This window comes from Numenius arquata, chromosome W (assembly GCF_964106895.1).
Source record: "Numenius arquata chromosome W, bNumArq3.hap1.1, whole genome shotgun sequence".
NCBI lineage: Eukaryota > Metazoa > Chordata > Aves > Charadriiformes > Scolopacidae > Numenius > Numenius arquata.
Genome location: NC_133615.1, coordinates 12,039,475 through 12,052,311, shown reverse-complemented (window position 1 = coordinate 12,052,311; position 12,837 = coordinate 12,039,475). Strand labels below are relative to the sequence as shown.

The 12,837-nt window shown below is 45.6% G+C and overlaps 1 protein-coding gene across 1 annotated transcript in view; it reads left to right on the top strand.

The window, feature by feature from the left end:
* Nucleotides 1-12,837, top strand: part of LOC141476793 (junction-mediating and -regulatory protein-like) — a 221,418-nt gene that overhangs the window by 172,863 nt on the left and 35,718 nt on the right. The window contains exon 5 of the mRNA XM_074165595.1: nt 6,322-6,487. Coding sequence (XP_074021696.1) covers nt 6,322-6,487 — 166 coding nt within the window. The remainder of the gene's footprint in view (nt 1-6,321; nt 6,488-12,837) is intronic.

Here is a 12,837-nt window from a genome sequence, read left to right as displayed (position 1 = left end):
TGCCTGGTCTCTCAGAGGATCCTTCTGTTGTGGGGTTGTTGAGGGTCGAGGAACAACAGGTGCCGATCCCTACCACAACAGTCCATCGGCGGCAGTATCGAACTAACCGAGATTCTCTGATCCCCATCCATAAGCTGATTCCTCAACTAGAGATTCAAGGAGTGATCAGCAAGACTCGCTCACCCTTTAACAGTCCCATATGGCCAGTGCAGAAATCTAATGGAGAGTGGAGGCTGACTGTGGACTATTGTGGCCTGAATGAAGTCACACCACCGCTGAGTGCTGCCATGCCGGACATAGAAATTCAATACGAACTGGAGTCCAAGGCAGCCAAGTGGTGTGCCACAATTGATAGCGCTAATGCATTTTTCTCAATCCCTCTGGCAGCAGAGTGCAGGTCACAGTTTGCTTTCACTTGCAGAGTGTCCAGTACACCTGGAATCGACTGCCCCAGGGGTGGAAACAGCCCCACCATTGGCCATGGACTGATCCAGACTGCACTGGAACAGGGTGAAGCTCCGGAACATCTGCAGTACATTGACGACATCATCGTATGGGGCAACACAGCAGAAGAAGTTTTTGAGAAGGGGAATAAAATAATTCAAATCCTTCTGAAAGCTGGTTTTGCCATAAAAGGAAGTAAGGTCAAGGGACCTGCACAGGAGATCCAGTTTTTAGGAATAAAATGGCAAGATGGACGCCGTCAGATCCTGATGGACGTGATCAATAAAATAGCAGCTATGTCTCCACCAACTAGTAAAAAGGAAGCACAAGCTTTCCTGGGCATTGTGGGTTTCTGGAGGATGCATATCCCAGATTACAGTCTGATTGTGAGCCCTCTGTACCAAGTAACCCGGAAGAAGAACGATTTTAAATGGGGTCCTGAGCAGCGACAAGCTTTTGAACAAATTAAACAGGAAATAGTCCATGCAGTAGCTCTGGGGCCAGTCCGGGCAGGACAAGATGTTAAAAACGTGCTCTACACCGCAGCTGGGGAGAACGGCCCTACTTGGAGCCTCTGGCAGAAAGCACCAGGGGAGACACACTGTCGACCCCTAGGGTTTTGGAATCGGGGATACAGAAGATCCGAAGCCCACTCTACTCCAACAGAAAAGGAGATGCTGGCAGCATATGAAGGGGTTCGAGCTGCTTCGGAAGTGGTTGGTACAGAAGCACAGCTCCTCTTGGCACCTCGGCTGCCGGTGCTGGGTTGGATGTTCAGAGAAAGGGTCCCTGCCACACATCATGCAAGGGATGCTACATGGAGTAAGTGGATTGCACTGATCACACAGTGAACTCGAATGGGAAACCCCAGTTGCCCAGGAATTCTAGAGGTGATTATGGACTGGCCAGAAGGCAAGGATTTTGGAATGTCACCAGAGGAGGAGGTGATGCGTGCGGAAGAGGCTCCACCGTATAATAAACTACCAGAAAATGAGAAGAGATATGCCCTGTTCACTGATGGGTCCTGTGGGATTGTGGGAAAGCATCGAAAGTGGAAGGCTGCCGTGTGGAGTCCTACAAGAGAAGTTGCAGAAGCCACTGAAGGACAAGGTGAATCGAGCCAGTTTGCGGAGGTGAAAGCAATTCAGCTGGCTTTGGACATTGCGGAGCGGGAAAAATGGCCGGTACTTTATCTCTACACTGATTCATGGATGGTGGCAAATGCCTTGTGGGGGTGGTTACGGCAGTGGAAGCAGAGCAATTGGCAGCGCAGAGGCAAACCCATCTGGGCTGCTGAACTGTGGCAAGATATTGCTGCCCAAATAGAGAATCTGGTTGTGAAAGTACATCACGTAGATGCCCATGTACCAAGAGCCAGGCCGCTGAGGAACATCAGAACAACCAGCAGGTGGATCGGACTGCTAAGATTGAAGTGGCTCAGGTGGATCTGGACTGGCAACATAAGGGTGAATTATTCATAGCTCGATAGGCCCATGACTCCTCAGGCCATCAAGGAAGAGATGCCACATATAGATGGGCTCGTGATCAAGGAGTGGATTTGACCATGGACACTATTGCACAGGTCATCCATGAATGCGAGACATGCGCTGCAATCAAGCAAGCCAAGCGATTAAAGCCTCTTTGGTATGGAGGACGATGGCTGAAATACAAATATGGGGAGGCCTGGCAGATCGATTGTATCACACTCCCACAAACCTGTCAAGGCAAGCGCCATGTGCTCACAATGGTGGAAGCAACCACTGGATGGCTGGAAACATACCCTGTGCCCCACGCCACCGCCCAGAACACCATCCTGGGCCTTGAAAAACAAGTCCTGTGGTGACATGGCACCCCAGAGAGAATTGAGTCGGACAATGGAACTCATTTCCGGAACAGCCTCATTGACACCTGGGCCAAAGAGCACGGTATTGAATGGGTCTATCACATCCCTATCACGCACCAGCCTCTGGGAAGATAGAACGGTACAATGGACTGTTAAAAACTGCACTGAGAGCAATGGGTGGTGGGACTTTGCTAAACGTGTATCCCAATGTTTTAAAGGCTACCTGGCTCGTTAACACCAGGGTGTCTACCAATCGAGCTGGCCCTGCCCAGTCAAAACCTCCACGTACTGTGGAAGGAGATAAAGTCCCCGTAATGCACATGAAGAATATGTCAGGGAAGACCATCTGGGTTAGTTCTGCCTCAGGCAAGGGCAAACCCGTCCGTGGGATTGCCTTTGCTCAAGGACCTGGGTGCACTTGGTGGGTGGTGCGGAAGGATGGGGAAATTCGATGTGTACCTCTCGGGGACCTGATTTTTGGTGAGAATAGCCAATGAATGAAACTGTATGATGTTAATTGCTAAATGACCCTGCCGCTGTACATCTCATTTCTGTAACTGCTATTGGTTGTACTATAGTAAGAATCACCCAAACTAATGACAGATGGACTCTGATGAAAAACCGAGTGAAGTGCAGCTGTGAAGGGATCAGAACTAACCTCAGCAGCTGGTGTCCAGCAACTTCATTGAGATCGACATCTTCAACCCATGGACCATGGGCATGAGCTGCACCGGATACATCAGCCACAAGCCCCAAAAATACAGCATGCGACAGTCCAGCTCCACACACACCATCTTGCATGCCCTGAGGGACTGTTCTAACAGATGGAGCTCGAAGTCATGGACTAAATGAACTCAACGGACATTTTAGAGTGATGGCCCACAGACTAAGGACATTATACCTGTATGGATATATATGTACATATATATATATATGTCCAGGGAATCTGATAGTATTTAATTGGAAACTGTAGGATCTGGGCATGGCATGGAATGGTATGGAATAAGGGGTGGATGATGTCCTGGGTCTGGCGGGGATAGGGTTAATTCTCCCCAGGACCTAGCAGGGACACAGGTATTCCATCCCATGTGAGCCATGCCCAGAAGCTAGCCAGGGAAGGGGAGGGACACGGAAGGGGAGGGACATGGGAAGTCCCCCCCAGGGGAGCAGAGCGGGCTGGGGCGTCTGGGGTCCAGTCCGCAAGTGGTGGTATCATACTCGTGGTTGTATGTTCCTCTCTCAGTGTTATTGTTGTTTCTTGTTCCCTTTGCTGTTCTGTTAAACTGCCTTTGTCCCAACCCACAATTTTGCCTTTTTTCTTCCCATTCTCCCCTCGCAGCCGTGGTGGCGGTGGGGGGTCTGGTCTGAGCAAGCGGCCACCTGGTTCTTTATTGCCGTCTGAGGCCAAACCACGACAATAACATTATTAGAGTATAATTTATTTTTATACTGTTTTTCCCAGTGAATGACAGGGTAATCTAATTTAAAGAGTATTACAGAGGGCAAATCCCACCATTTGAAGATTTTTTTTTGTTTGAAGGTTTCTGTGCATCACTGACGTTTGGTTCCCATTTGCTAAGAAAAAGATATTCAGATATTCATGGTCACTGCAGTGTTAGAAAATCAGAACTGAAATACCTTCTTGGGCAAACCATTTAGCTACTTTTTTTCTAGGCATAGAGGATAAAAACAGGATATTCCTTTAAAAATATTAAAATGCTCAAGAAACTAATTTATCAGTAAGAGTTTGAATTGAGAATTAATAGACTGAAAGAATGAAAATTCAGAGACAAGACCAGATCTGACTGTTTGAGAATACTCTTGGTGTTTAGCAGGTTGTCCATGGATTTTTGAACACTTAGTCTTGGGCAATAAAAGAGTTTCTAAAAATAGTGGTACACCCTTTTCATGGGGGAAGATCATAGAATCATAGAATGATTTAGGTTGGAAGGGATCATCTAGTTCCAACCCCCCTGCCATGGGCAGGGACACCTCCCACTAGACCAGGTTGCTCAAAGCTCCATCCAACCTGCCTTTTAACACTTCCAGGGATGGGGCAGCCACAACCTCTCTGGGAAACCTGTTCCAGTGTCTCACCACCCTGGCACAGATGTTTCTTTTAGTGTCTGAAATTTTTCTGATTGCCCAGGATACTAATTGTGAGTGATCGTCTTAACCTCATTTTTTTATAATATTGTATCCTGTAGTATCTTAGTCTGACTATAATTGACTCCTGATACTTAATTGGTTGGAGGAATACTTCTGTTCCACAAGTTGCTAGATATGAGTGAGAGCCTGCCTTTTATCAGTGGTCAGAGTTCTCCTAGTCTCCCATAAAATTATTTAGAAATTCTTTAAAATTATTTTCAGTTGATTTTGAGGATGAGGTACTGTATTCACACTTAAAGACATGAGCTTTTTTCTGAATTCTAATCCCTTCTGAGATTTCTCAGACAGCAACAGTGATGAATGAAAACGAGTATTTGAATTAGAGAACAGTCAGGATTCATGAGGTGGATTGAAAGATGACTTTGTATTCTATTTGAACAATAACAGATTATTTAAAAGACTGGATAATAGAAAATTTAGTAATATCTATTAACATCTATTGCTAGGGAAGAGTATTACATTTTTTTTACCATGAATTACTTTGTAAATGACAGCACATGAGAATGACCGTAGTCTTATAACTTGGTAGCAACGTGATTGAGCCACCAATACAACAGGGTGGTACAGCAGCAGATGCTCTCCAGTCTGTCAAATCAGGTATTTCCAGCAAAAGGAGAGGTGTCAGTGTCACTGCACATGGACCTGTGAGATTTCTTCAATACCTTTCTTCAATGCGTTTATGATCACCAAAGAAAGATTAGAACTAACTGGAGCAGTTGCAAGGAGGGCTATCACAATGATGCCAGGAATGGGGTCTATTTTACAAGAGGATTTGAAGTTGTTTCAACAAATAAAATGAAGGCTGAGATAATACAAAATTGCTCTCCAGAATTATAGTAAAGGGAATAAATATTGTCAATAAGAGCAGTGCATGTTGCTGTTCAGTACTGATGCAAGAAGGAATGATGTTATCTGATTATGATTCTATGATTCACAGAATGGTTAGAGTTGGAAGGGACCTTAAAGGTCATTGAGTTCCCCTCAACCAGGTTGCTCTCTGGTCATCTTCGTGGCCCTCCACTGGACCTGTTCCAAGAGGTCTATGTCCTTCCTGTGTTAAGGACTCCAGAGCTGGACACAGTACTCCAGGTGGGGTCTATGAGAGCAGAGTAGAGGGGCAGAATCACCTCCTTCGACCTGCTGGCCACACTTCTTTTGACACAGCCCAGGATGCAGTTGGCTTGCTGTTCGGGCCTGTATTTCAAGGATTCTGGCAGGCAGAGTTTTCCGCTGTGCTTTGATCTCTTCAACAGCAGGGCAGGAATCTCAGGCGTGTTCGATAAGGTGCCCCTGAGTCCATCCCAGGCCTGTGTTATCTAAGTGCAGATGTCCTACTTGTTGAGCACACAAAACTAAGCAACAATTAGTGTGATAGATGTGTTTTCCAGCACCCCACATGCAAGTTGCTTGAGCGTGTTTACAGTCCTCCTCGCCAATCTTCTGGTACTTTCCCACACAGTTTTAACTGTAGTTTTCTAGATGTCATTAGCAAAACAGCTTTTAGATTTTTTTTATTGAAGATAAGAAAATAGTAATTTAATTATGTATCTACAGAGAATCAAGTTGTAGAGTAAAAGAGCAGTAGGGATGTTTCATGTTACTCACTATATGACTTGTCACTTTGACAATCACAAAGAGTAATCCAATGCCATGAATTTTTTTTATTGCCATGCGGAAAAAATGTCAAGTATTAAAGATGTCTTAAAGTATGTCGCTGATCAAAACCTTGTTCTCTTGATGTGTTCAATTTTAACATGTTATATTTAGTGTACCAGACTCTATCTACCTGTAATTGTAAAGTCTGTGGTTTTGTTCTCCTTATTATCCTGGAGTTGTGTGTTTATTTTTTTTTTCTTTCCACGTAGATGCAGAGTCTGAAAGGTGGTGTGGAAGCCATAGCCCATTTGGACCAGTTAGAAGCTGATTATTATGACCTGCAGCTTCAGTTATATGAAGTGCAGTTTGAGACCTTGAAATGTGAAGAGCTGCTGCTGACAGCACAACTTGAAAGCATCAGAAGACTGATGTCAGGTGCTTTTTATGCATTTTAATTAAGACATAATCTGTAAAAGATAATTCTCTTCCTAAGAGTCTAGTAAAGCCTGTGGGAATGAAATGAGAACAATTCCTTTACCATGTGAAAAGCTGAATTTTCTAACATAAGTACTGTTAAATTCAAATTTACACCTGTTCATAAGGCGTATACATAGACATACAGAAGTTTTGGTCTGGTTCTCATTGTCTGTATTTGGAAGTAAGCATATAAGATACTATGTAAGGTTTGGAAAACTAAATTTAGGGAGGAAGAAATATTTTAATTACTGGACTTGTCTCAATAAAAAAAAAAATTGCATTGGTATTATTCATTTCTTTGAAGTGATTGGTTTTCAAAAGGTATTCCTGCAAATTAGAATCCTTCAGCTAAACTGTGACGCTTGTTGTATTACCATGTCAGTGATTTAGAGCAGTGATGCAAACCTTATGTTTTGAGAACCTACTATATCCTGTGTACTTACAAACTATGGAAATGGTACAGGTAAATCATACAGCATTTTGAATCCAGTTCTGTCCTTTGGACCTTTTTATACTTAATGTTTTTATTCACACAAGCTCTGTTTTATTGTTTAATGCATAGGGCTTGCATAGCAAATTTTGTTATGGATAGAAAAGTGACTTAAGAGATATTTGAAGCTGGGTTGTATTGTGAGTTGCCTCTGGAGAAAGAGAAAACACAGGTATCGCAGATTCTTCTCACTGTTGTGTGAATCTCCTCTCAGGCCTGTGATGACAACAACCATTAACTGCATGTACGGAGGATGAGGATTGAAAACTCTATAAATGACTTCAAAGAAATGTGGCAGCTTTGCCTCTGTTGAGAGCTAGTTCATGCTTTAGAGATAGATAGTTAATTGTACTTGGGAAATCAGACATTTAATTTTGGTACTGAAAACACTATGGTTTTCTTACCTGCAGACCAAAGGAAATCCCTTGAACAGGAGGCTGAGAAGAAATGTGTATCAAAATCCTTTCTCTTTGATGTAGTGATAGTAAAACCTAAGGGCCCACAGAGATTGAGCTTGCTGTAAAAACACCATAGGTCATTATGACTTGTCACTAATGTTTTCTCTGGAAATCTCAAAAGAAACCCCCAACCTGACCAAAAATAAAAACCCTAGTCAGCTAAACAAACAGCCCTCTCCTTCCCCCATGACAACAAAATAGTTCACTGTTCTTTGTTGTTTTAAATTTGTTAATTTAAATTAAAGTATTCTTTAATATAAAATCTAAAAGGATTTTTTTTACTCAGACAGCTGTCTATGTTAGAAGGAATTACTGTTTTTTAACAACTCTCAGTTATATCCCATAGGACAGAAAATGAAGAATACAATTGCTAAATTGCATTTTGTTCAAGGGATGAAATTATCTCTTCAGACTTTACTCAGGCAGGGGGAATAGAATGATTACTCTTATGAAGAATGTGATACTGAATTGGCAACATCTCTTCAAGACTGTTCTGTACCTAATCTGAATGAAAGTGTCTCCAAAATATAGTGGTCACAGAATCATAGAATTGCCTAGGTTGGAAAGGACTTTTCAGATCATCTAGTCCAACCATCAACCTAACACTGACAAAAACCATCACTAAACCATATCACTAAGCACTACGTCTACATATTGACTGTATTGGCTCTGCAGAGATATTTTTAGAGAGTTTTGGGTTCTGTTATGATTTGAGGGACATCCACAGAACTACTAATGCAGTCCCAACTGAGAGTTTTTTGAAAGCATAATGTGATTTGACTGCCAGTTTGAATTTGCAAGGTCATATGCAGGAAGAAAAACATTTCCTTTTGCAAATTCAGCACATTGGATCTGAAAAGTATCAAATGATAATGGATTGTCACATTATAAAGAGTAGTAGTTTTTTACTGTCATTAGCCAAATACTTGCACTGTAATTCACAAAACGTATTTATTAGGTTAGAATTTTAAAGGGTCATATCCTATCCATAAAAAATATCCATACATCTTCGTAAGATGTTTTTGTGGTGGATGCATTGCTATCTACAGAGAATATGATAGATAGTTCCTGCTTTGGTTAGGGAATGGGTTGAACAAGTGCAAATGGTGTGGATTGTATCTAAAGAGGAATCATTCTAATTGTTTTATTGTAAGTGGTGGAGTCATTAGAAGCTTAAGCACTTACCAGATTTATAGGCATTTGAAAAGCTCAAAAGCTGTTTGTAGAAAACTCTTGGAATATTTGATGGAGGTTGCAATAGAATTGTCAAGGTTTTTTTCAAACAGTAAAACATAATTTAGCATTATGTTTTAGATCTGGTAGATTTGACCCTCGAGTCGCAAGGTGTCAGTTGCTGGTAGAGATCCAGCCATGGTTGCTACCCGGTCGAAGACTGTTGTTAGAAAAGCTGTGGGCACCCAGACAGAGGCCCCACGCAAACGTGGGCGTCCAGGCCTCTGGCTGCAGAGAGTGCTGGGGCCTGGCACTTGCGATGGAGGGTAGTGGGGACAACACCTGTGTCAGATGTGAACAGGTGAATGATCTGCTCAGCCTGGTGGCTGAACTGAAGGATGAAGTGGAGAGGTTGAGGAGTATCAGGGAGTGTGAGAGAGAGAGATTGACTGGTGGGCCCGCTCCCTGAGAGTAAGGGAACAGGTTGAGGCCTCACATAAATCAGAGAACCCCCTCCCCTCTTGTCACCAAGCAATTGGAGGAGATCTCAGAGAAGGGGGGGAATGGAAACAGGTCCCTGCTCAGGGAAGCAGGTGAGTCCCCTCCCGGCCCCTCCCACCTTCCCAGTTAGCCTTGCAGAACAGGTATGGAGTCCTGCAGGAGGAACTGGCTGTTGGAGAGGAGGATGGTACACCCAGGCTGGAGAAGTCAGAAAGAACAAGTCACCATAGACCCGGCATCACTGCTAGCTCCAAAAGGAAAAGCAGACGGGTCATTGTTGTGGGTGACTCTCTACTGAGGGGGGCAGAGGGACCAATATGCCGCCCTGACCCACTTCACAGGGAGGTCTGCTGCCTCCCTGGGGCACGGGTTAGGGACGTGTTGGACAAACTTCCTGCCCTGGTAAACCCCTCTGATTATTACCCCCTGTTAGTATTTCAGGTGGGTAGTGAGGAAGTGGGTAGAAGGAGGCCAAAATCAATTAAAAGAGATTTTAGAGCCTTGGGACGGCTGCTTAAGGGATCAGGAACGCAAGTTGTGTTCTCCTCTATCCTTTCAGTGGCAACCACAAATGAGGAAATTAATAGGAAGAGGCAACAGGTCAACTCGTGGCTCTGGGACTGGTGTTATCGGCAGGGCTTTGGGTTTTTTGAGCATAGGCAGCTATACGAGACGCCTGGCCTGCTGGGGGCAGGTGGGATGCACCTGTCCCAGAGGAGGAAAAGAATTTTGGGGCAGGATTTAGCCGGGCTCATTGGTAGGGCTTTAAACTAGATATGAGGGGGGATGGGGAACTAACTGGGCCTGTCAGGATTAAACCCAAGGGAAGCACGCCAAGGCTTGAAGGATGCTGGGTTAGTGAGGACTCTCGCTCTGTCATTTCATCTGAGAAAAGGGATAGACGTTTAGAAACTTCTGCTTGTGAACAATGGGAAAACCCTATCCCGAAAGGGGAAAAGGGTACTAGGCCAGGAGTTAGCAAGGCTCATGGACAGAGCTTTAAACTAGAAGTGAAGGGGGAAGGGGATAAAACCAGGCCCACCGGTAATGAGCCCGGGGGTAAAGGGCCAAGGATGGGGGTGAAATCGGGAGCCCAGCTCAAGTGCATCTACGCTAATGCATGTAGCATGGGCAACAAACAGGATGAGCTGGAAGCCATGGTGCAGCAGGACAGCTATGACGTAGTCGCCATCACAGAAATGTGGTGGGATGACGGTCACGACTGGAATGCTGTGATGGATGGCTATAAGCTCTTCAGAAGAAATAGGCAAGGAAGGAGAGGCGAGGGTGTGGCTCTGTATGTTAGGGAGTGTTTTGATTGTATAGAGCTAGATTCCAGTGATGATAAAGTTGAGTGTTTATTGGTAAGGATGAAGGGGAAGGCTAACAAGGGGGATTTTGTGCTGGGAGTCTGCTATAGACCACCCAACCAGGACGAGGAGGCTGATGAAGTATTCTATAAGCAGCTGGCTGAAGTCTCGCAATCGCCAGCCCTTGTTCTGGTTGGGGACTTCAACCTTCCAGATATCTGCTGGAAATCTAACACAGCAGAGAGCAGGCAGGCTAGGAGGTTCCTTGAGTGTATGGAAGATAACTTCCTGACACAACTGGTAGGAGAGCCTACCAGAGGAGGCGCCTCGCTAGACCTGCTGTTCACAAAGAAGGACTAGTGGGAGATGTGGAGGTCGGAGGCCGTCTTGGGCTTAGCGATCATGAAATGGTCAAGTTTTCAATTCTTAGTGAGGTAAGGAAGGGGGTTAGCAAAACCTCCACCTTGGACTTCCAGAGGGCGGACTTTAGCCTGTTCAGAACCTTGGTTGGGAGGGTCCCTTGGGAGATAATCCTGCGGGGCAAAGGGTTCCAGGAAGGCTGGACGTTCTTCAAGAAGGAAATCCTAAAGGCCCAGGAGCAGGCTGTCCCCATGAGGCGCAAAATTAAAGGGCGGGGAAAATGGCTGGCCTAGTTGAACAAAGAGCTTTTGATGGGACTTAGGGGAAAAAAGGAAGGTTTACCACCTTTGGATGAAGGGACAGGCAACTCAGGAGGAGTACAGAGATCTTGTTAGGTTATATAGAGAAGAAATTAGGAAGGCAAAAGCCCAGCTGGAACTCAACCTGGCCATTAATATAAAGGACAACAAAAAAAGTTTTTATAAATACGTCAACAAAAAGAGAGTCAGGAAGAATCTCCATCCCTTACTGGATGAGGGGGGAAACATTGTGACCAAGGATGAGGAGAAGGCTGAGATACTTGATGCCTTCTTTGCCTCCATCTTCAATAGTCGGACCAGCTACCCCCAGGGTGTTCAGCCTCCTGGGCTGGAAGATAAGGATGGAGAGCAGAACAACCCCCCCATAGTCCAGGAGGAAGTAGTTGATGATTTGCTTATGCACCTGGACATGCATAAGTCTATGGGGCCAGATGGGATTCACCCAAGGGTACTCAGGGAGCTGGCGGGAGAGCTCACCAAGCCTCCCTCCATTATCTATCAACAATCCTGGTCAACAGGAGAGGTACCAGATGACTGGAGGGTGGCCAATGTGATGCCCATCTACAAGAAGGGCTGGAAGGAGGATCCGGGGAACTATAGGCCTGTCAGTCTGACCCTCGGTACCAGGAAAGACCATGGAGAGGATCATCTTGAGTGAGCTCTCACGGCAAGTGCAGGGCAGCCAAGGGATCAGGGCCAGCCAGCATGGGTTTATGAAAGGGAGGTCCTGCTTGACCAACTTGATCTCTTTCTATGACCATGTGACCTGCCTTCTCGATGCAGGGAAGGCTGTGGACGTTGTCTACCTGGACTTTGGTAAGGCCTTTGACACCATCCCCCACAGCGTTCTCCTGGAGAAGCTAGCGAATCATGGCATAGACAAGTGTACTCTTCACTGGGTAAAAAACTGGCTGGATGGCCGTGCCCAGAGAGTTGTGAATAATGGGGTGAAATCCAGTTGGCGGCTGGTCACCAGTGGTGTCCCTCAGGGCTCAGTTTTAGGGCCAGTCTTGTTTAATATCTTTATTGATGATCTGGATGAGGGGATTGAGTGCACCCTCAGTAAGTTTGCAGTTGACACCAAACTAGGTGGGAGTGTTGATCTGCTTGAGGGTCGGAAGGCTCTACAGAGGGACCTGGACAGGTTGGATCATTGGGCCAAGGCCAATGGGATGAGGTTTAATAGGGCCAAGTGCCGGGTCCTGCATTTCGGTCACAACAACCCCAGGCAACGCTACAGGCTTGGGGAAGAGTGGCTGGAAAGCTGCCCAGCAGAAAAGGACCTGGGGATGTTGGTGGACAGCCGGCTGAACATGAGTCGGCAGTGTGCCCAGGTGGCCAAGAAGGCCAACGGCATCCTGGCCTGTATCAGGAACAGCGTGGCCAGCAGGAGTAGGGAAGTGATGGTGCCTCTGTACTGGGCCCTGGTGAAGCCTTACCTCGAGTGCTGTGTTCAGTTCTGGGCCCCTCACTACAGGAAGGACATTGAGCTGCTGGAGCGTGTCCAGAGGAGAGCCACCAAGCTGGTGAGGGGTCTAGAGAACAAGTCATATGAGGAGAGGCTGAGGGAACTGGGCATGTTTAGTTTGGAGAAGAGGAGGCTGAGGGGAGACCTCATTGCCCTCTACAACTACCTGAAAGGAGGTTGTAGAGAGGTGGGTGTTGGCCTCTTCTCCCAAGGGAATAATGACAGGAC